This window comes from Hippocampus zosterae, chromosome 2 (assembly GCF_025434085.1).
Source record: "Hippocampus zosterae strain Florida chromosome 2, ASM2543408v3, whole genome shotgun sequence".
Classification (NCBI taxonomy): domain Eukaryota; kingdom Metazoa; phylum Chordata; class Actinopteri; order Syngnathiformes; family Syngnathidae; genus Hippocampus; species Hippocampus zosterae.
The window spans coordinates 287,824-312,446 of NC_067452.1; the positions used below are offsets into that span (position 1 = coordinate 287,824).

At 40.5% G+C, this 24,623-nt stretch overlaps 1 protein-coding gene across 1 annotated transcript; it reads left to right on the top strand.

Moving 5' to 3' along the window:
* The first annotated feature begins 15,970 nt into the window (after nt 1-15,970).
* On the top strand, nt 15,971-21,013 carry LOC127595653 (mucolipin-3-like). Its single transcript, XM_052057307.1, has 4 exons — nt 15,971-16,110; nt 16,946-17,152; nt 18,362-18,492; nt 20,414-21,013. Exons 2-4 carry the CDS (start codon nt 16,961-16,963, stop codon nt 20,448-20,450), a joined length of 360 nt encoding a protein of 119 aa, XP_051913267.1. The 5' UTR covers nt 15,971-16,110; nt 16,946-16,960; the 3' UTR covers nt 20,451-21,013.
* The last annotated feature ends 3,610 nt before the right edge of the window (nt 21,014-24,623 follow it).

The following is a 24,623-nucleotide window of genomic DNA, read 5'->3' on the forward strand; positions in this document are numbered from 1 at the left end:
GCCACAAAATGCCCACTAGCTCACTAGTAAGATCATTTTGACGCTTATTAGTGAACATGTAAGGCCATAAATGTGCCCACTAGTTCACTAGTAAGATCATTTTGAGGCTTACTAGTGAACATGTAAGCCACAAAACGCCCACTAATTCACTAGTAAGATCATTTTGAGGCTTACTAGTTGACATGTAAGCCACAAAACGCTCACTAATTCACTATTAAGGTCATTTTGACGCTTACTAGTGAACATGTAAGCCACAAAACACCCACTAGTTCATTAGTAAGATCATTTTGAGGCTTACTTGTTGACATGTAAGCCGCAAAACGCCCACTAGTTCACTCGTAAGATCATTTTGAGGCTTACTAGTTGACATGCAAGCCGCAAAACGCCCACTAGTTCACTAGTAAGATCATTTTGACGCTTACTCGTGAACATGTAAGCCACAAAACGCCCACTAGTTCACAAGTAAGATCATTTTGAGGCTTACTAGTGAACATATAAGGCCATAAATGTGCCCACTAGTTCACTAGTAAGATCATTTTGAGGCTTACTAGTTGACATGTAAGCCACAAAATCCCCACTAGTTCACTAGTAAGATCATTTTGAGGCTTACTAGTTGACATGTAAGCCGCAAAACGCCCACTAGTTCACTGGTAAGATCATTTTGAGGCTTACTAGTGAACATGTAAGGCCATAAATGTGCCCACTAGTTCACTAGTAAGATCATTTTGACGCTTACTAGTGAACATGTAAGGCCATAAATGTGCCCACTAGTTCACTAGTAAGATCATTTTGAGGCTTACTATTTGATATGTAAGCCACAAAACGCCCACTAGTTCACTAGTAAGATCATTTTGACGCTTACTAGTGAACATGTAAGCCACAAAACGCCCACTAGTTCACTAGTAAGATCATTTTGAGGATTACTAGTTGACATGTAAGCCACAAAACGCCCCTTAGCTCACTCGGAAGATCATTTTGAGGCTTACTAGTGAACATGTAAGCCACAAAACGCTCACTAGTTCACTAGTAAGGTCATTTTGACGCTTACGGGTGAACATGTAAGCCACAAATTGTCACTAGTTCACTAGTAAGGTCATTTTCACGCTTACTAGTGAACATGTAAGGCCATAAACTTGCCCACTAGTTTACTAGTAAGATCATTTTGACGCTTACTAGTGAACATGTAAGGCCATAAATGTGCCCACTAGTTCACTAGTAAGATCATTTTGAGGCTTACTCGTTGACATTTAAGCCGCAAAACGCCCCTTAGCTTACTCGTAAGATCATTTTGAGGCTTACAAGTGAACATGTAAGGCCATAAATGTGCCCACTAGTTCACTAGTAAGATCATTTTGAGGCTTAGTAGTTGACATGTCAGCCACAAAATGCCCACTAGTTCACTAGTAAGATCATTGTGAGGCTTCGTAGTTGACATGTAAGCCGCAAAACGCCCACTAGCTCACTCGTAAGATCATTTTGAGGCTTACGAGTTGACATGTAAGCCACAAAACGCCCACTAGTTCACTAGTAAGGTCATTTTGATGCTTACTAGTGAACATGTAAGGCCATAAATGTGCCCACTAGTTTACTAGTAAGATCATTTTGACGCTTACTAGTGAACATGTAAGGCCATAAATGTGCCCACTAGTTCACTAGTAAGATAATTTTGAGGCTTACTGGTTGACATGTAAGCCACAAAATGCCCACTAGTTCACTAGTAAGATCATTTTGAGGCTTACTAGTTGACATGTAAGCCGCAAAACGCCCACGAGTTCACTGGTAAGATCATTTTGATGCTTACTAGTGAACATGTAAGCCACAAAACGCTCACTAGTTCACTAGTAAGGTCATTTTGACGCTTACTAGTGAACATGTAAGGCCATAAATGTGCCCACTAGTTCACTAGTAAGATCATTTTGAGGCTTACTGGTTGACATGTAAGCCACAAAATGCCCACTAGTTCACTAGTAAGATCATTTTGAGGCTTACTAGTTGACATGTAAGCCGCAAAACGCCCACGAGTTCACTGGTAAGATCATTTTGATGCTTACTAGTGAACATGTAAGCCACAAAACACTCACTAGTTAACTAGTAAGGTCATTTTGACACTTACTAGTGAACATGTACGCCACAAAACGCCCACTAGTTCACTAGTAAGATCATTTTGAGGCTTACTTGTTGGCATGCAAGCCGCAAAACGCCCACTAGTTCACTAGTAAGATCATTTTGACGCTTACTCGTGAACATGTAAGCCACAAAACGCCCACTAGTTCACTTGTAATCATTTTGAGGCTTACTAGTTGACATGTAAGCCGCAAAACGCCCACGAGTTCACTGGTAAGATCATTTTGATGCTTACTAGTGAACATGTAAGCCACAAAACGCTCACTAGTTCACTAGTAAGGTCATTTTGACGCTTACTAGTGAACATGTAAGCCACAAAACGCCCACTAGTTCACTAGTAAGGTCATTTTGACGCTTACGGGTGAACATGTAAGCCACAAATTGTCACTAGTTCACTAGTAAGGTCATTTTCACGCTTACTAGTGAACATGTAAGGCCATAAACTTGCCCACTAGTTTACTAGTAAGATCATTTTGACGCTTACTAGTGAACATGTAAGGCCATAAATGTGCCCACTAGTTCACTAGTAATCATTTTGAGGCTTACTTGTTGACATGCAAGCCACAAAACGCCCCTTAGCTCACTCGGAAGATCATTTTGAGGCTTACTAGTGAACATGTAAGCCACAAAACGCCCACTAGTTCACTAGTAAGATCATTTTGAGGCTTACTAGTTGACATGTAAGCCACAAAACGCTCACTAATTCACTAGTAAGGTCATTTTGACACTTACTAGTGAACATGTAAGGCCATAAATGTGCCCACTAGTTCACTAGTAAGATCATTTTGACGCTTACTAGTGAACATGTAAGGCCATAAATGTGCCCACTAGTTCACTAGTAAGATCATTTTGAGGCTTACTAGTTGAGATGTAAGCCACAAAACGCTCACTAATTCACTAGTAAGGTCATTTTGACGCTTACTATTGAACATGTAAGCCAAAAAACGCCCACTAGTTCATTAGTAAGATCATTTTGAGGCTTACTTGTTGACATGTAAGCCGCAAAACGCCCACTAGTTCACTCGTAAGATCATTTTGAGGCTTACGAGTTGACATGTAAGCCACAAAACGCTCAACAATTCACTAGTAAGGTCATTTTGACGCTTACTAGTGAACATGTAAGCCACAAAACACCCACTAGTTCATTAGTAAGATCATTTTGAGGCTTACTAGTGAACATGTAAGGCAATAAATGTGCCCACTAGTTCACTAGTAAGATCATTTTGAGGCTTACTAGTTGACATGTAAGCCACAAAATGCCCACTAGCTCACTAGTAAGATCATTTTGACGCTTATTAGTGAACATGTAAGGCCATAAATGTGCCCACTAGTTCACTAGTAAGATCATTTTGAGGCTTACTAGTGAACATGTAAGCCACAAAACGCCCACTAATTCACTAGTAAGATCATTTTGAGGCTTACTAGTTGACATGTAAGCCACAAAACGCTCACTAATTCACTATTAAGGTCATTTTGACGCTTACTAGTGAACATGTAAGCCACAAAACACCCACTAGTTCATTAGTAAGATCATTTTGAGGCTTACTTGTTGACATGTAAGCCGCAAAACGCCCACTAGTTCACTCGTAAGATCATTTTGAGGCTTACTAGTTGACATGCAAGCCGCAAAACGCCCACTAGTTCACTAGTAAGATCATTTTGACGCTTACTCGTGAACATGTAAGCCACAAAACGCCCACTAGTTCACAAGTAAGATCATTTTGAGGCTTACTAGTGAACATATAAGGCCATAAATGTGCCCACTAGTTCACTAGTAAGATCATTTTGAGGCTTACTAGTTGACATGTAAGCCACAAAATCCCCACTAGTTCACTAGTAAGATCATTTTGAGGCTTACTAGTTGACATGTAAGCCGCAAAACGCCCACTAGTTCACTGGTAAGATCATTTTGAGGCTTACTAGTGAACATGTAAGGCCATAAATGTGCCCACTAGTTCACTAGTAAGATCATTTTGACGCTTACTAGTGAACATGTAAGGCCATAAATGTGCCCACTAGTTCACTAGTAAGATCATTTTGAGGCTTACTATTTGATATGTAAGCCACAAAACGCCCACTAGTTCACTAGTAAGATCATTTTGACGCTTACTAGTGAACATGTAAGGCCATAAATGTGCCCACTAGTTCACTAGTAAGATCATTTTGAGGCTTACTATTTGATATGTAAGCCACAAAAGAACCCACTAGTTCACTAGTAAGATCATTTTGAGGCTTACTAGTGAACATGTAAGGCCATAAATGTGCCCACTAGTTTACTAGTAAGATCATTTTGACACTTACTAGTGAACATGTAAGGCCATAAATGTGCCCACTAGTTCACTAGTAAGATCATTTTGAGGCTTACTGGTTGACATGTAAGCCACAAAATGCCCACTAGTTCATTAGTAAGATCATTTTGAGGCTTACTAGTTGACATGTAAGCCGCAAAACGCCCACCAGTTCACTGGTAAGATCATTTTGACGCTTACTAGTGAACATGTAAGCCACAAAACGCTCACTAGTTCACTAGTAAGGTAATTTTGACGCTTACTAGTGAAAATGTAAGCCACAAAACGCCCACTAGTTCATTAGTAAGATCATTTTGAGGCTTACTTGTTGACATGCAAGCCGCAAAATGCCCACTAGTTCACTAGTAAGATCATTTTGACGCTTACTAGTGAATATGTAAGGCCATAAATGTGCCCACTAGTTCACTAGTAAGATCATTTTGAGGCTTACTAGTTGACATGTCAGCCACAAAACGCTCACTAGTTCACTAGTAAGATCATTTTGACGCCTACTAGTGAACATGTAAGCCACAAAACACACACTAGTTAACTAGGAAGGTCATTTTGACGCTTACTAGTGAACATGTAAGCCACAAAACACCCACTAGTTCATTAGTAAGATCATTTTGAGGCTTACTAGTGAACATGTAAGGCAATAAATGTGCCCACTAGTTCACTAGTAAGATCATTTTGAGGCTTACTAGTTGACATGTAAGCCACAAAATGCCCACTAGCTCACTAGTAAGATCATTTTGACGCTTATTAGTGAACATGTAAGGCCATAAATGTGCCCACTAGTTCACTAGTAAGATCATTTTGAGGCTTACTAGTGAACATGTAAGCCACAAAACGCCCACTACTTCACTAGTAAGATCATTTTGAGGCTTACTAGTTGACATGTAAGCCACAAAACGCTCACTAATTCACTATTAAGGTCATTTTGACGCTTACTAGTGAACATGTAAGCCACAAAACACCCACTAGTTCATTAGTAAGATCATTTTGAGGCTTACTTGTTGACATGTAAGCCGCAAAACGCCCACTAGTTCACTCGTAAGATCATTTTGAGGCTTACTAGTTGACATGCAAGCCGCAAAACGCCCACTAGTTCACTAGTAAGATCATTTTGACGCTTACTCGTGAACATGTAAGCCACAAAACGCCCACTAGTTCACAAGTAAGATCATTTTGAGGCTTACTAGTGAACATATAAGGCCATAAATGTGCCCACTAGTTCACTAGTAAGATCATTTTGAGGCTTACTAGTTGACATGTAAGCCACAAAATCCCCACTAGTTCACTAGTAAGATCATTTTGAGGCTTACTAGTTGACATGTAAGCCACAAAACGCCCACTAGTTCACTGGTAAGATCATTTTGAGGCTTACTAGTGAACATGTAAGGCCATAAATGTGCCCACTAGTTCACTAGTAAGATCATTTTGACGCTTACTAGTGAACAGGTAAGGCCATAAATGTGCCCACTAGTTCACTAGTAAGATCATTTTGAGGCTTACTATTTGATATGTAAGCCACAAAACGCCCACTAGTTCACTAGTAAGATCATTTGAGGCTTACTAATGAACATGTAAGCCACAAAACGCCCACTAGTTCACTAGTAAGATAATTTTACGCTTACTAGTGAACATGTAAGCCACAAAACGCTCACTAGTTCACAAGTAAGGTCATTGTGATGCTTACTAGTGAACATGTAAGCCACAAAAGAACCCACTAGTTCACTAGTAAGATCATTTTGAGGCTTACTAGTGAACATGTAAGGCCATAAATGTGCCCACTAGTTTACTAGTAAGATCATTTTGACGCTTACTAGTGAACATGTAAGGCCATAAATGTGCCCACTAGTTCACTAGTAAGATATTTTTGAGGCTTACTGGTTGACATGTAAGCCACAAAATGCCCACTAGTTCATTAGTAAGATCATTTTGAGGCTTACTAGTTGACAGGTAAGCCGCAAAACGCCCACCAGTTCACTGGTAAGATCATTTTGACGCTTACTAGTGAACATGTAAGCCACAAAACGCTCACTAGTTCACTAGTAAGGTAATTTTGACGCTTACTAGTGAAAATGTAAGCCACAAAACGCCCACTAGTTCATTAGTAAGATCATTTTGAGGCTTACTTGTTGACATGCAAGCCGCAAAATGCCCACTAGTTCACTAGTAAGATCATTTTGACGCTTACTAGTGAATATGTAAGGCCATAAATGTGCCCACTAGTTCACTAGTAAGATCATTTTGAGGCTTACTAGTTGACATGTCAGCCACAAAACGCTCACTAGTTCACTAGTAAGATCATTTTGACGCCTACTAGTGAACATGTAAGCCACAAAACACACACTAGTTAACTAGGAAGGTCATTTTGACACTTACTAGTGAACATGTAATCCACAAAACGCCCACTAGTTCACTAGTAAGATCATTTTGAGGCTTACTAGTTGACATGTAAGCCACAAAACGCCCCTTAGCTCACTCGTAAGATCATTTTGAGGCTTACTAGTGAACATGTAAGCCACAAAACGCTCACTAGTTCACTAGTAAGGTCATTTTGACGCTTACTCGTGAACATGTAAGCCACAAATTGTCACTAGTTCACTAGTAAGGTCATTTTCACGCTTACTAGTGAACATGTAAGGCCATAAACTTGCCCACTAGTTTACTAGTAAGATCATTTTGACGCTTACTAGTGAACATGTAAGGCCATAAATGTGCCCACTAGTTCACTAGTAAGATCATTTTGAGGCTTGCTAGTTGACATGTAAGCCGCAAAACGCCCACTAGTTCACTAGTAAGTTCATTTGGAGGCATACTAGTGAAGATGTAAGCCACAAAACGCCCACTAGTTCACTAGTAAGATCATTTTGAGGCTTACTAGTTGACATGTAAGCCACAAAACGCCCCTTAGCTCACTCCTAAGATCATTTTGAGGCTTACTAGTGAACATGTAAGCCACAAAACGCTCACTAGTTCACTAGTAAGGTCAGTTTGACGCTTACTAGTTAACATGTAAGCCACAAAACGCCCACTAGTTCACGAGTAAGATCATTTTGAGGCTTATTTGTTGACATGTAAGCCACAAAACACACACTAGTTAACTAGGAAGGTCATTTTGACGCTTACTAGTGAACATGTAAGCCACAAAACACCCACTAGTTCATTAGTAAGATCATTTTGAGGCTTACTAGTGAACATGTAAGGCAATAAATGTGCCCATTAGTTCACTAGTAAGATCATTTTGAGGCTTACTAGTTGACATGTAAGCCACAAAATGCCCACTAGCTCACTAGTAAGATCATTTTGACGCTTATTAGTGAACATGTAAGGCCATAAATGTGCCCACTAGTTCACTAGTAAGATCATTTTGAGGCTTACTAGTGAACATGTAAGCCACAAAACGCCCACTACTTCACTAGTAAGATCATTTTGAGGCTTACTAGTTGACATGTAAGCCACAAAACGCTCACTAATTCACTATTAAGGTCATTTTGACGCTTACTAGTGAACATGTAAGCCACAAAACACCCACTAGTTCATTAGTAAGATCATTTTGAGGCTTACTTGTTGACATGTAAGCCGCAAAACGCCCACTAGTTCACTCGTAAGATCATTTTGAGGCTTACTAGTTGACATGCAAGCCGCAAAACGCCCACTAGTTCACTAGTAAGATCATTTTGACGCTTACTCGTGAACATGTAAGCCACAAAACGCCCACTAGTTCACAAGTAAGATCATTTTGAGGCTTACTAGTGAACATATAAGGCCATAAATGTGCCCACTAGTTCACTAGTAAGATCATTTTGAGGCTTACTAGTTGACATGTAAGCCACAAAATCCCCACTAGTTCACTAGTAAGATCATTTTGAGGCTTACTAGTTGACATGTAAGCCACAAAACGCCCACTAGTTCACTGGTAAGATCATTTTGAGGCTTACTAGTGAACATGTAAGGCCATAAATGTGCCCACTAGTTCACTAGTAAGATCATTTTGACGCTTACTAGTGAACATGTAAGGCCATAAATGTGCCCACTAGTTCACTAGTAAGATCATTTTGAGGCTTACTATTTGATATGTAAGCCACAAAACGCCCACTAGTTCACTAGTAAGATCATTTGAGGCTTACTAATGAACATGTAAGCCACAAAACGCCCACTAGTTCACTAGTAAGATAATTTTACGCTTACTAGTGAACATGTAAGCCACAAAACGCTCACTAGTTCACAAGTAAGGTCATTGTGATGCTTACTAGTGAACATGTAAGCCACAAAAGAACCCACTAGTTCACTAGTAAGATCATTTTGAGGCTTACTAGTGAACATGTAAGGCCATAAATGTGCCCACTAGTTTACTAGTAAGATCATTTTGACGCTTACTAGTGAACATGTAAGGCCATAAATGTGCCCACTAGTTCACTAGTAAGATCATTTTGAGGCTTACTGGTTGACATGTAAGCCACAAAATGCCCACTAGTTCATTAGTAAGATCATTTTGAGGCTTACTAGTTGACAGGTAAGCCGCAAAACGCCCACCAGTTCACTGGTAAGATCATTTTGACGCTTACTAGTGAACATGTAAGCCACAAAACGCTCACTAGTTCACTAGTAAGGTAATTTTGACGCTTACTAGTGAAAATGTAAGCCACAAAACGCCCACTAGTTCATTAGTAAGATCATTTTGAGGCTTACTTGTTGACATGCAAGCCGCAAAATGCCCACTAGTTCACTAGTAAGATCATTTTGACGCTTACTAGTGAATATGTAAGGCCATAAATGTGCCCACTAGTTCACTAGTAAGATCATTTTGAGGCTTACTAGTTGACATGTCAGCCACAAAACGCTCACTAGTTCACTAGTAAGATCATTTTGACGCTTACTAGTGAACATGTAAGGCCATAAATGTGCCCACTAGTTCACTAGTAAGATCATTTTGAGGCTTGCTAGTTGACATGTAAGCCGCAAAACGCCCACTAGTTCACTAGTAAGTTCATTTGGAGGCATACTAGTGAAGATGTAAGCCACAAAACGCCCACTAGTTCACTAGTAAGATCATTTTGAGGCTTACTAGTTGACATGTAAGCCACAAAACGCCCCTTAGCTCACTCCTAAGATCATTTTGAGGCTTACTAGTGAACATGTAAGCCACAAAACGCTCACTAGTTCACTAGTAAGGTCAGTTTGACGCTTACTAGTTAACATGTAAGCCACAAAACGCCCACTAGTTCACGAGTAAGATCATTTTGAGGCTTATTTGTTGACATGTAAGCCGCAAAACGCCCACTAGTTAACTCGTAAGATCATTTTGAGGCTTACTAGTTGACATGCAAGCCGCAAAACGCCCACTAGTTCACTAGTAAGATCATTTTGACGCTTACTAGTGAACATGTAAGGCCATAAATGTGCCCACTAGTTCACTAGTAAGATCATTTTGAGGCTTACTAGTGAACATGTAAGCCACAAAACGCCCACTAGTTCACTAGTAAGATCATTTTGAGGCTTACTAGTTGAGATGTAAGCCACAAAACGCTCACTAATTCACTAGTAATGTCATTTTGACACTTAGTAGTGAACATGTAAGCCACAAAACCCCCACTAGTTCATTAGTAAGATCATTTTGAGACTTACTTGTTGACATGCAAGCCGCAAAACGCCCACTAGTTCACTAGTAAGATCATTTTGACGCTTACTAGTGAACATGTAAGGCCATAAATGTGCCCACTAATTCACTAGTAATGTCATTTTGACACTTAGTAGTGAACATGTAAGCCACAAAACCCCCACTAGTTCATTAGTAAGATCATTTTGAGGCTTACTTGTTGACATGTAAGCCGCAAAACGCCCACTAGTTCACTCGTAAGATCATTTTGAGGCTTACTAGTTGACATGTAAGCCACAAAACGCTCAACAATTCACTAGTAAGGTCATTTTGACGCTTACTAGTGAACATGTAAGCCACAAAACGCCCACTAGTTCATTAGTAAGATCATTTTGACACTTACTCGTGAACATGTAATCCACAAAACGCCCACTAGTTCACTAGTAAGATCATTTTGAGGCTTACTAGTTGACATGTAAGCCACAAAATCCCCACTAGTTCACTAGTAAGATCATTTTGACGCTTACTCGTGAACATGTAAGCCAAAAAACGCCCACTACTTCATTAGTAAGATCCTTTTGAGGCTTACTTGTTGACATGTAAGCCACAAAACGCCCAATAGTTCACTAGTAAGATCATTTTGACGCTTATTTATGAACATGTCAGCCACAAAACGCTCACTCGTTCACTAGTAAGATCATTTTGAACCTTACTAGTGAACATGTAAGCCACAAAACGCCCACTAGTTCACTAGTAAGATCATTTTGACGCTTACTAGTGAACATGTAAGGCCATAAATGTGCCCACTAGTTCACTAGTAAGTTCATTTTGAGGCTTACTAGTTTACATGTAAGCCACACATCGCCTACTAGTTCACTAGTAAGATCATTTTGAGGCTTACTAGTGAACATGTAAGCCACAAAACGCCCAGAGTGGTGGTGGTTTTGTCTGCGTTGAGTGTGAGTTGGTTCTGTTTTGTCCAGTTGTATATGTCGTGGAGATATTTTTGTACTTGTTGTTGTGCCTGTTGTGGTTTGACATGTGTGGATAGAATGGTGATGTCGTCTGCATATGTAACTGTGTGTACATTTGGAGGTGGTTGTGGTAAGTCTGCCATGTATATGTTGAATAGTGTTGGTGAAAGTACTCCCCCCTGTGGTACCCCCGTTTTCGTGTTTCTGTGTTCTGATGTTTCCCCCCGGTATTGAGTGTATTGTCTGCGTCCCCTTATGTAGTTGAAGATGTATTTGATGATGATGTTTGGGGTGTTAGTGTTGTTGAGTTTGTTTGTGAGTGTGTGTAGGTTTACCGTGTCAAAGGCTTTGGACATGTCTAGGGCTATGGCAACTGTTCGTTGTGGTGGTTTTTGTTGATTGAAACCTGTGGCTATGATGTTGTGTATGTGGTGTAGTGCTGTGGTTGTGGAGTGTTGTTTTCGGATGCCGTGTTGGTGAGAGGGTAGTTGAGTGTTGTTGGTAATGAAGGGTAGTATTACCTTTTCCATTGTTTTGGCTATTGGGCTGAGTAGTGCTATTGGTCTGTAAGATGGGCCGAGTGCGTGGTTTTTGTTGGGTTTTGGTATTGGGATTATTTTTGCAGTCTTCCATATTGCGGGGATGGTGTTGGTGTTGAGTGATGTGTTGTAAGTGTGTGTGAGTAGTGTTATTGCTTTGGGGCCTAGGTGTTTCAGATGTCTGATGTTTATGTTGTCTGGGCCTGTGGAGTTGTTGCTTTTGGAGCGTTGTAGTGCTTGTATGACTTGTTGTTCTGTGATGGTTATGGGCGTGGTGTTGAGTTTTCGTATTTTGCATTGTAGTTGTCTGTATGTTCTGTTGGTTTTGTGTTGTATTATGTTGGTGAATTGTTTGTTGAAAGCTCGTGCTTTCTGTTTGTTGGATATTGCCGTGTGTTGTCCGAACTGTATTGTGGTGTTTTCTGGTGCTTTTTGTTCTTTGTTAGATAGTCTTGTTACTGTGTTCCAGAGTATGTATTGTTTGTGTCTGTGGTTCCATGCATCCGTTAAGTGTTCTTTCCATAGCTCTTGTTTGTGTTTTTGGATTTGTTTGTCTATTTCTTTGTTTAGGTCTGTGATGCGTGGGTCTTGGTGGTTTTGTTGTCTGATGTCGTTTCTTTGGCTGATGAGTGTTCTGATGTGTTGTGGTAGGAGAAGTGATTTGCTTTTTATTTTTCCGTGGGGTATGTGGTGTTTGTCTGCTGTAAGTATGAGGTTTGTGAGCATGGTGTTGGCTGTGTGGATGTTGTCAGGTATGGTTATGTTCTCCAGTGCTGATTCTATTTCAGAGGTGTATCCTTCCCAGTCTGCTTTCCTGTAATTTGTGTAAGTTTGAAGGTGTTGTTGTAGGCGGAAAGGAGCACGCGTGTTGTGTGTGATTTTGATAGGAAGGTGGTCTGAACTGAGTGCGTGTATTGTGGTCCATGTTGTTCTGTTTGTGATGCTGTTGCTGGCTGTTGTGATGTCCGGTGATGTTGGTTGTTGGTTGATGTTTGTAGGTTTTCTGGTAGGTGTGTTTGCGTTTAGAGTGATTTGTTGGGAGTTCTGTAGTATGTCTGCAATGAGGGTGCCTCTGTGGTCGTCGTAGGGAGAGTGCCATTGTGTTGAGTGAGCGTTGATGTCTGCGGTTAGAATGGTGTTGTTCAGCGAGTTTATGTATTGGAAGGTGTTGGTGATGTCTGTGTCTTCTGTGGCGTGGTCTGGTCGGGTGGTATCTCTGGGGGGTATATACATGTTGCATATGTGTAGTCTTTTGTGGTTGGTTATGTGAATCTTTACGGTTTGAATTTCTGTAGTGTTGGTGTTAATGTTGTTGGGGATGTTCATGGGAGTGAATGTGACTGATTTGTGAATGTATGTGAGCAGTCCTCCTCCTCCCTTGTGTTCTCTGTCTTTCCTAATGCTGGTGTAGTTGGTGAGACGAGGTGTGTTGTGTTGTTTTTCTAGTTTGGTTTCTTGTATGGTGATGATGTCTGCGTGCTGTTGTGAGGCGAGTTCTTCTAGTTCTGTTTTCTTGTTTTGGATGCCGTTGATGTTTATTTGTAGTATGGTCAGTGTGTGTTTGTTGTTTTTGTTGGTGGGTGTTGTTCTTTGTGGGTTGTTCGGGGGTTGTGGTGTTGGGGTGTTTGTTGTTTGCGTGTGTGTTCTGCATGTCCACGTGTTTGTGTATTGGCGGGTGGTGATGCGGGAGCAATGTCTGTGTATCCAGTGTGTGTGTGTTGAGTTGCATCTGAGTGAGGTTTGTCTGCGTGTGATGATTCTATTGCAGCTATTGCAGGTCCAGGTTTGGGGGGGTGGTCTTGTGTTTGTTGTATCTCTGTTGGAGTTGTCTGTCCGTGTTGCGTTTGAGGGTAGTGTTGGTGAGGCGAGTGTGTTGTTTTGGTCTGTTTGTGCTCTGCTGCCTGTTGGTGTCCTACGAGGTGTTGTTGTTCGTGGTGGTGTTTTGGGATGTAGTCTGCATTTCCATGTTATGTTGTATTGTCTAGTGTTTATGTTTGTGCAATGTTTGTGTACCCAGTGTGGTGTGTGGTGGTTGCATCTGAAGGATGTCTGTCTTCTTGTAATCTGTTGTGTGCAAATGTCGCATGTCCAGGTAGTTTGTTGTGTGTGTGTTTGTTGCGTGCGTGAGAGTGTCTGTGTGGGCCCCGGATTTGTCTCTATGTCCCCCGCCTGGAGCAAAAGGTCCGCCCGCCACCCTGCCAGGTTCAGGGGGCGGTTAGCCGAAAAAAAAAAAAACGGCCGTAAGGGCACCCCGTTCGGGGTGCAGGGATTGGTTCCTTGATTTGTCCCCCCGTTCGGGGGGAACCCTCCAACTGCGAGTAAGCCAAGGAGTTTGGAGGTACAGCAGGTTGACAGCAGTGTGATCGAGCAGATTAGATAGAGTAGAATTTGAATGGGGCTTCACTGATTTATTTCATACAATTCATATCTAAAACACAGTTGAAAAATATTTGATTGTTAAAATATTTAAATACAAGAACTATATCAAGAAATTAACAAAACATAGTTTTTTTAGTTAGGAGAAAAGTCTAAAAACATATCACAAATGACAAACGTTGTGCCTCTCCTCCTCCTGTTCTTCAATGAAGCTGATCACCCTCCAGCTCCCATTAGAAACATCGTGCTGCTGAAGGTGTGCCGGCAGAATGGTTGTGATACAGGAGGTGCTGTGGACTCTCCCAGAAATGAGGACCTAGTTTAGTTGTAGATCCAGTAAAACATAGTGCAAATGTGACATTATTTATAATGCACAGTTACAGTCTTGTGAATATTAAAAAATGTACTTCATGTAATGCAGGAAGCGAATATTTCAAACGAACTAAGGCAGCAAACAGTAAGAGCAAAATCGTGTTCCAAACATTAACTCTTTTTTTAAATGTCAATTAGCTTGTGAGTAATAAGACAAAATGTGACTGTCAGACAGAGAACTGTCAGAGCAAACGGCAGATTTTAGAAAGTCCTGCCGAAATAAATCTGCACCCGACTGCGACTGTCAGCGTTGAACTGCCGCCATTGCTGTCAAAGTCAGACACATCTCCAAAATTGTTGGAGCAAATTTTTAAGCAGGCTTCATCTTGATAAATTGACCACGTATTTGACATTTACACCATAACGTTACCGCCTAAAATAATCGTAAAACAAAATTTTGTGTAACAACAAGAGTAATATGTACCCCAAAAGCTTTCAAAGCGTCTGAAAGTTTTCTCCTCCGTTTTTGTTGGGGCTTGGCTCGAAATGCATCATGATTGGCCGCCCGAAGTCCACGTGTCTGTCGGACGTGCTCTCATTGGTCTACAATACCATCACGGATGAATAAATACTCAAAGGGCTTGCCAGGCAAGCCCTTTGAACCCTTTAAATACTCAATGGGCTTGCCTGGCAAGCCCTTTGAGTATTTATTCCATATTGCCCACTAGTTCACTAGTAAGGTCATTTTGACGCTTACTAGTGAACATGTAAGGCCATAAATGTGCCCACTAGTTCACTAGTAAGATCATTTTGAGGCTTACTAGTTGACATGTAAGCCACAAAACGCCCGCTAGTTCACTAGTAAGATAATTTTGAGGCTTCTAGTGAACATGTAAGCCACAGAACGCCCACTAGTTCACTAGTAAGATCATTTTGACGCTTACTAGTGAACATGTAAGCCACAAAACGCTCACTAGTTCACTAGTAAGGTCATTTTGACGCTTACTAGTGAACATGTAAGCCACAAAACGCTCACTGGTTCACTAGTAAGGTAATTTTGACGCTTACTAGTGAACATGTAAGCCACAAAACGCCCACTAGTTCCCTAGTAAGATCATTTTGACGCTTATTTATGAACATGTCAGCCACAAAACGCTCACTCGTTCACTAGTAAGATCATTTTGACGCTAACTAGTGAACATGTAAGCCACAAAACGCCCACTAGTTCACTAGTAAGGTCATTTTGACGCTTACTAGTGAACATGTAAGCCACAAAACGCCCACTAGTTCACTAGTAAGATCATTTTGACGCTTACTAGTGAACATGTAAGGCCATAAATGTGCCCACTAGTTCACTAGTAAGTTCATTTTGAGGCTTACTAGTTGACATGTAAGCCACACATCGCGTACTAGTTCACTAGTAAGATCATTTTGAGGCTTACTAGTGAACATGTAAGCCACAAAACGCCCAATAGTTCACTAGTAAGATCATTTTGACGCTTACTAGTGAACATGTAAGCCACAAAACGCTCACTAGTTTACTAGTAAGGTCATTTTGACGCTTACTAGTTGACATGTAAGCCGATAAACGCCCACTAGTTCACTCGTAAGATCATTTTGAGGCTTACTCATTGACATGTAAGCCGCAAAACGCCCACTAGTTCACTAGTAAGGTCATTTTGAGGCACATGTTAGTAATTCAACTTTGTTGTTTGATTTGCACCGAGTTAAGAAAATGTGGTATTCCTCTCCATGATATCATCGTTTAGATCCTGATCGTAACTCTTCGAGCAGCCTTCCCCAACGTGATCCGCTTCTGCTGCTGTGTGGCCGTCATTTATTTGGGCTACTGCTTCTGCGGCTGGATTGTGCTGGGACCGTACCATGTGAAGGTACCGCATCGATAAGTCAACCTTACTTTTAAGTACTGTCGAGCCTCAATTTAATGGACTACATCGAAGTGCTTTTTTTGTAGCTTTGAAACACCCAGTAGAGAACAAGCATTGTTTTGGACTTCTTTTGGAGCCTAAAAATCCCCAGTACACGACAACTTTACTTATGTAAAGTTTTTTTTTTTTTTTTTTTTTAAAGAAGAAAAAAAAAAGTTTGAAACTGATTTTTTAAAGTTCATTCAAACTTGCTGAGGGGGCGGATAATGCTTCCTGCGCCTTGATACGGGCAATTCCACAGCAAAAATACGTGCAATTCCACTCTTTTATGAATGCACTTCTTTTATGAATCGATGACATTGATAAGGGTTGTGAAAAAAAAAACTGAGCTGCAACAAAAATATTTTCAAAAGGACTACTAGTGCCTGATTTAAAAAGAAAAAAGCTATTAGTAGAGAGAACATGCGCCTGTTGAGCTGCATGCTTACAGCACTGCTAAGCTATTGTTTCTGCTTTGATGAGACAGTCGGCCCAGCCAACATGGCCGCCACATTGACTCGCATTTTAGCCTGCTCTAGTCTACTGTAACCCAACAACAAAATGAAGCTACGCTCTGAGTCGCCGAACGGTCTGAGTGCACCAGCGCCCGCTCGGAGTACTTGGGCCTACTACGCAACTATTTTTAATGTTGGTCATTTTGGTGCCACTTGGAGAGCTAAGTATTTTTCTTAAGTGTGGCACTTGGTGTAAAATGTTTGCCAACCTCAGGTGTGAAGAGATTTACTGTTTTCAGATCATGTTAAGAAGTGTTTTATTAGACTGTATCCTTGTGCTACAGTTCCGCTCCCTATCCATGGTGTCGGAATGCCTCTTCTCCCTCATCAATGGCGACGACATGTTCGTGACCTTCTCAGGAATGCAGGAGAGCAGCACTCTGGTGTGGCTCTTCAGCCAAGTGTACCTGTACACCTTCATCTCGCTCTTCATCTACATGGTGCTGTCGCTCTTCATCGCGCTCATCACCGGAGCCTACGAGGCCATCAAGGTAGGCCAGCAAACCCGACCTTTTTTTGTCTTAAAGCAGGTGTGCCCATTAGGTAGATCCTTATCTACCGGTAGATCTAAGACGGGTCCCAAGTAGATCCGAGGAGTGTCGAGAAGAAAAAAAACAAACAACCATTTGTTTGTCTTTGTACATGTTAGTAATATATTTTTGTGTTAATATACACTGCACACTAATCATCTTATCAGTCTCATTTTCACAAAAAAAATATATTTAAAAAATAAAATAAAGCAGGTAAATCTTAAATTCGCACGTGTGTGTGTGCGCGCGTGCGCACGCCGGTAAGGGTAGATCCCGTGAGGTTAGTTGATCGAAAAGTAGATCTTCGATCCAAAATGTAGGTTTTCTAGCCTCTATTCCAGGGTTGTCAAACATACGGTACACGGGCCGGAACCGGCCCCCAAGGCAGTTCGATCAGGCCCGCAGGATCATTTAAAAGTGGAAAAATCCATAAAATGAATGAATATTTTTTTACAAGGTGCAATTCGTGGAGTATCCGCTGGCGGATACACTGTTTGATCAGAGTACAAGTCAACATTGTTTTGATCAGAGAAGAAGACAATAGCAGTCTCAGTCTGTCACTGAGACAGACCCAACACAGCAGACGCTATCAAGGACGTGTGAATACTTTATTCTTTACACATTTAATAGCACTCTCCTCAGTTTGTAAGGTGTAGGCAGGGATTCTATTTAGATTTTATATGCGCATGTGTAAATTGTTTAAAAACAAAAATTCTTTATGAACCCAGTTTAATCTGAAAATGCATTATGATATTTTTCAATACCAATTACGTTTTGTGCCTTTGTACAATCAGTTGGATCATATATGTGAATGATAAAAGTAAATTGCACATTTGTTTAAGGAAATCTAAGGTGCTTCATGAAATGTTTTGTAAAAGATACGTTTATTACATTTCCCTAATGTTCTTGTGCTTCTTTGACCAAAACAAAGAAAAGACATTATTTTGGTTATTTATCGCGGAGTATGGTACAATTTTATTGGTCCGGCCCAGTTGACATCTACAGAGACCGTATGTGGCCCACAATGTGAAATGAGTTTGAAACCCCTGCTCTATTCTGTTTTAACTACTTTCAGATGATTTAGGTTTGGGCATCGATCACGGAGAATTGAGTGGCATCCGGCTCTGGAAACCGAATGTAAATGTCAAACTTTTATATGTTGTCGTACAGCATCAGACCCAGGAGCCCATTCACATCACAGACCTGCATGCTTTCATAGCTGAGTGCACCGATGCGCCAAACTCCGGCAAGTTCAGGGGCCTGGAGACATCGCCGTGCTCCTTTTTCTGCTGCTGTGACAGGTAATGCAATACTTTTTCTGTTTGTTTGGGGGGGGGGGGGGGGTTGTAGTGAGTCCTATAAAATCAGAAATGCAACTGTGATATAAATAAGTAGTAGTGGCTTCGCTGTTGTGGTTGCTCAGTACACAATGGCTAAAGTGACAATTGAAATGAATAACAAAATAGAACATGAAGTAACTTCCTGCATGAGGTTGCGGGCAAGCCCTGCCGCAAATTGCGAATATTTGCAAATTACTGTCACACTCTCCTTACAAAAGGGTGTGTAACCGTTTATATTGTAAATGCCACAAAATGGCGGCATCTTAAGTACTCTGAATGTGAATCTCAAAATAGACACACTGATTACATAAAGCAGGGGTCCCCAAACTTTTTCCTGTGAGGGCCACATAACTTTTCCCTTCTCTGATGGGGGGCCGGTGCCAGTTTATAAAAAAGTGTGACGATCGTAGGGGAGCTAAAAAATTTTTATTGTTTTCCAGAAAAGCCACACATAACCAAATAACCCTTTCCAGGTTCTTTACAGAAAAAAGTCAGGAAACAAATAATAACACTAACACAAAAACAGGAAATAAATAATAACTAAATAACTCTCTCTGGGTTCTTCATAGAAAAAAAGCCATGGAACATTGTCACGTTGTACCTGAAGAGACAGAGTAATCGCTTCGTGTATAACCAAATAACTGAAAGTCGATCCCCGAAATAGCAGACACAGAAAGAGGTTTGTCAGAGAACAAAAGGAGTCTTTAATACAAACACAAAATTACCCGACCGGGAGAATAACAAAAAGTGCTGGTCAAAATAAGGACCAGGGATAAAATAAAGAGAACAACCGAAAACGCTTGCGGAAAAAATAGCAAGGAGGGTCTGATTAGACAATACTATAAATTTCACTCGAAAGAGGAATAACGACGCGCAATAATAGCCACAAGGCTAAGAGGCAATGAATAATACGAATAGGAATTGGGCGAGAGAATTTTGGCACGGCGTGGAATACTCCGGCAGTGAGTCAACTGCCAGAGCGCCCAAATAAAGCCCGTGTAATCAATCACAAATCGGTGGCAGGTGTGCAGAAAGCAAGCAAGAAGCCTGCCCCCTGCTGGCAAACACGGGACTTGACAAACATTAACTTTCTTAACCGATAAAAGTTCAGCTCAGTTGTCAGAGCAGAATCTCTCTGACACATGAGCAGTCTCTTAAAGTTCTTGTGTTCCTTCCTTATAATCCTTTTGTAGGTTCCAGTAGGCTTGTAGACACCGCTGTTTGCAGTTTTTTGGGGGCGTTTTTAACAGAGTGACGGGTCATTTTGACCCGAGGACAACAGGAGGGTTAGAGGGCCGGGCCAAATGTACGGGGCCGTAGTTTGGGGACCCCTGACATAAAGCATCAAGCCCACGCATCTAGCATGTAAACAATCGTGAAACCCATGTTCCATAAACAACTGAACTCAGTGGGTGAGTGTAATCAACACAGCCAAAATGCCTTCACATGAGGCTCATCGATACTATTAGCTAGCCTAATGGCCTATTTAACATTTTAACCACAAAGTGATGTGACATCACACACGAACAAACAGAATGATAACATTTTAGGTCATTCAGGAAAATTCTAACTGGCAAATAGAGCGCAAGAGCTGTGAGCAGTTGCATCAGTGAAGAAGCAAAACACTGATCTGCTGTGTTTCCCGTTGACCAGTCCTCAGGGTGCATTCAAATTCCACCAACAAAACAAGATATCTCAAACATCGATGTAAAAACACCACGAATGAACTAAATCAAACAACTACAGTAAGATTCCACCAGGTGGTACCAAAGTATGACTGGTGATACAAAAAGGGGACTTTGGGCTTTCCCCCCTGTCAGAGTCACATCAAACAGCTCTGGATACAATCTGAATACAAACCACCGTCTTGTATTTCCGTCAGGATGACAACATATGAGGACGTCCTGCTGGTGAACTGAGGAAGAATTCGGTTCAACTTACAAGAAGTCCCCTCTGGAACAAGCCTTTTTTTTCCTGGCACTTGACTGAAGGAGGAGGCGTCAATCAGTTGGACCAGGATTTTCCAATGAGGAATGCACGTCATGGATTCATCAGGAACAAGGTGCCTTGTGGGAAGGTGAAAGCACACATATTTATTTAATGGGCCTTGTGTCAGGCCAGCTCAGTGTTTTTTAGATTTTTCATCTTTTTAAAATTTACATTCACAAGAAAATATGTTTCAACCTGCTAGTTTATTAGCAGATTTCAAGCCGATCACTACGCACGAAACTTTGAGGCTGATCCAGTTTGACTGCGGCCTCGGAGGAAATGGCCTCTACACGGTATGCCTGTTAAGTGTTCTCACGTTTGAACCAGAACCATCACTTGAGACTTTTTTTTCCCTACTTTTTGGATTTCAAATTTATACTAAGGAAGAAGGATTACCTCGCTGGACCATAACTCGCTATTTGAAACATTTAATCATCGAAATACTTAAGATAGAGGCATAAACAAGAGAGCAATGGAGAGTATAGCTTATGAAGGGTGCATCCAAATATATAAGGATGTTATGGAAAATGTCATTTATTTCAATGGTTCACTTCAAACCTAATATGCGGTGGATTCACTACAGATAAAGTAGAATTTACTATGATTTTTTTTTCTCTGACTTTGATGGTTACAGTTTAGAACAAACACACTCGGAAGACATTTTATTTTTTATGTAAAATGGATTCGTTTCATCACTCTGTATCATTTGAGTTTTTAACTTTTTAAATTAAACTCCTGAAATAAATTTGAGATGCACCCGCATTATAAAAAATTTAAAGCCCCAAATTGGGTGTCATTTTTTTTTTTTATCTATTTTTTTACTTTCTTGTTGAGAATCTCAGGTTGCACTTAGAATAGGCTGCAATAGCATCATATTTTCATTATGGTTGCTCTCATAGATTTTGCATGATGTACTCACAAATTCATAAAGCACTTGCTGTTCGATCATTCTTACTCAACAAAGAAACTGCTCTTTATTTTGACATGAGATTTCTACAGGAAACAATTTGGCACATTTTGGAAGGCAAACTTGAAGCAACCAACAGATTAACTAATGTATAGCAATTCGCTGTACACTATGTGGTCCTCCTGCACCCCCCTCCCCCACCCCCAGCTCCCACCCCTAAGTATGCTCTTGTCCACATTATGGCTGTTTTTCTATTACGTTTTGTATTTCATGAAACGCACAATCGTCAAAAGATTACTTTCGTTCGGATGACCTTCATTCATTTGTATTCAACAATCACTTCAGTGAAATGTTGAGAAACGTGTGAAATTTAGCCCTAAAGGATATATTATACATACCTGTATGTCTATAATATATCATACTGTAGAAGATATTAGGCACGTGCCTTTACACTGTCATGTTTTTTTTTTAAATACGGTACCCATATTCTACACTTGATCACTACTTGGCAAAATGTAAACGAGTAGAAACATGATATCTTGTACACATGTTGCTGATTAAAGTGTCCTGGATCACCTTTGACGTTCATCATGTTTAGTCCTGGATCACCTTTGACATTGTACCATCATGCTTCAAACTTGTTCAAAAGAGGGTGTCAGTGAGTTATCTTTCGAAGGCTGCTTATGAGAAATTTGGACCATTCAAATGGTGACTTACGTTCCAAATGACGTGGTGTAAATCAAAGCGCTGTGTTGCAGTGTTCGAGCGTGTGTTGGATTCAGGTAGCTGTTCGGTGGAGTGACATTATATACTTTATTATTATAATTTTATGAATTTTTTTTAATTTAATTTTCTAACTTTATTTATAGTGAAGAGTTAAAAAGGAACGAGCCACGCTTTACTCCAACTAAGGAGGAACATTTAATTCTGTCATCAAACGCGATGACGTCATCCCCGCCTATTGATCATGAGGCGGATGTTTGCCTTCCCACCACTCAAAATCGTCATGCATTATGGAAAGCTCTGAAGATGCCTTCCCGCTACCTGCTTGGCCAGCAAGGTCATATGTGCTTTATCGAAGGAATGGGTCATAGCTTTCATTGTCTGTGATGCACAATGGAAGGTCTATGGATGTTTGTTGATGGTGCTTTGAACTCAGCATGGCTCACTCCGTGTGCTCTGTGATTTGGGTGGGACATTCTAAATTTTTAATTATGTCATTACTTTATTTTTTTAATAAACTATATTATAGACTATTGTCCTTACATGTTTTTAGGCATGGACGGCTGAAACAGAGTGATGGCATGTCCATTCATTTCAATTCTGTTTTGAGTTTGAGCATGGTCACAGAACAAATTCAACATGTATCTCAAAGCACCATTTTAGCGATTAATGTGCGCGGATCCTTGCAGACATGTTTTTGCTCATCAACATTTTGAACCTCACTAGTCACCTAGTAAGGTTTAGAAGATCCAACTAGTGTAACTAGTGGACATAATATGCCTTACTAGTGAGCTAGTGATCAATTTTTAAACTGACAAGTTCACTGCTAAGGCCAGAACACCTTAACTAGTGTACCCAGTGGACATTTGGCCCTTACAAGTGAGCATGTCAACTGTAACATGCGATCATTCATGTCTCAGTTGCGACTCGAACACCGACATGTTCACAAGTGGGCTGCATGTAAATGAAGCAGGCGGGACAAGAATTTTGATTGGTCAATATTCAGAGAATGAATATTCAGTCTTAAAGCTTTAACCCTTACGCATCCGGCTCATAATAACTGAAGAAGAATGTACAGAAGTGATTTTATAAAAACAATTCATACTTTTGATTAATCTTTCTCTCTCTCTCTCTCTCTCTCTCTCTTTCTCTCTCTCTCTCTCTCTCTCTCTCTCTCTCTCTCTCTCTCTCTCTCTCTCACTCTATATATATATATATATATATAATACATGTATGTATATATACTGTATATATACAGGTATATATACTGTATATATAATGTTACAATAGAACAAATCTGAATGAAATATCTAATCAATTGCATTTTTAATACATTTTTGAAATGGTAAAGAGACTTTATTCATCCATCGCAGGGCACACATAGACTTTATGGACACCCTATATATATACACACACACACACAGTGGAGGGCAAAAGTAAAATAGAAAACACACACAATACTAATTGCGTATTAATTATCCATCCATCCATTTTGTGATCCGCTTTAACCTCACAAGGGTCGCCGGTTAGGGGGTGCTGGAGTCTATCCCAGCAGTCTTCGGGCAGTTGGCGGGGGACACCCTGAACTGGTTGCAAGCCAATTTCAAGGCACAGAGGGACGAACAACCATCCGCACTCACACCCAGGGACAATTTAGAGTGTTTAATCAATCTGCCATTCATGTTTTTGGAATGTGGGAGGAAACCGGAGTACTTGGAGATTTTGCACTTGTAAAATTGGATTGATTAACACTGTATGGATACTATACAGCATAGGTGTCAAAGTTAAGGGCCCAGATCTGACCTGCCACATTATTTTATGTGGCCCATGAAAGCAAATCAAACATGGCAACATCCATGACGATTGCTAAAATATATACCAACATTTAAAATTCTCATATGTAATAAATAAAAGAGATACTGAAAGCATTTTGTTGTGATTTTTCATTTGCAATTTCCCTTGCTGTTTGCAAGAACTTTTTGTTACCCTCATTCTTATCCTGGTAATTTTGTTACCAGCGTTTTATGTTGTACTTTATTGGCCGTGTGACCTTATTTTGTAACTAAAGCATTTTTATAATACAATTTCTTTTGGTATACGTATGAGGGATCCGCTCCTATTCCGGATTAGTCAGGCACCCAAATTGGCTGAAAGTAGACGTCTCATACGCAGCGAAGTTGAATTCCCATCAATGCCAGCATGTGTCACAAACCCCCACCTGTGAAACAAAGTCGTCAGTAAAACCCGTGTGTAGTTCGAATAAAAATACATACAAAAAAGCAACGACAAAAAATGGTAGTATCAGCGCTAAACTGGTCACTAACTCTTCTTAAATTAGCAATTGAAATGTTTATCGCGCGTGCTTCACTTTCACCGGCAGACCCTTGACGACAGGCACTCTCTATTGCCCTGCACCTTCGCCGAATACGTCTCAGGACGCTGTCCGCCATTGTTGTTCTAAAAAACTAAGTGG

Excerpts from the sequence above, each read along its gene's own strand:
- LOC127595653 (XM_052057307.1), top strand. The coding sequence starts at position 16,961 with ATGGTGTCGGAATGCCTCTTCTCCCTCATCAATGGCGACGACATGTTC. Across the intron at positions 17,153-18,361 it reads GAGCCTACGAGGCCATCAAG|CATCAGACCCAGGAGCCCAT; the intron begins GTAGGCCAGCAA and ends GTTGTCGTACAG. Across the intron at positions 18,493-20,413 it reads TTTTTCTGCTGCTGTGACAG|GATGACAACATATGAGGACG; the intron begins GTAATGCAATAC and ends TATTTCCGTCAG.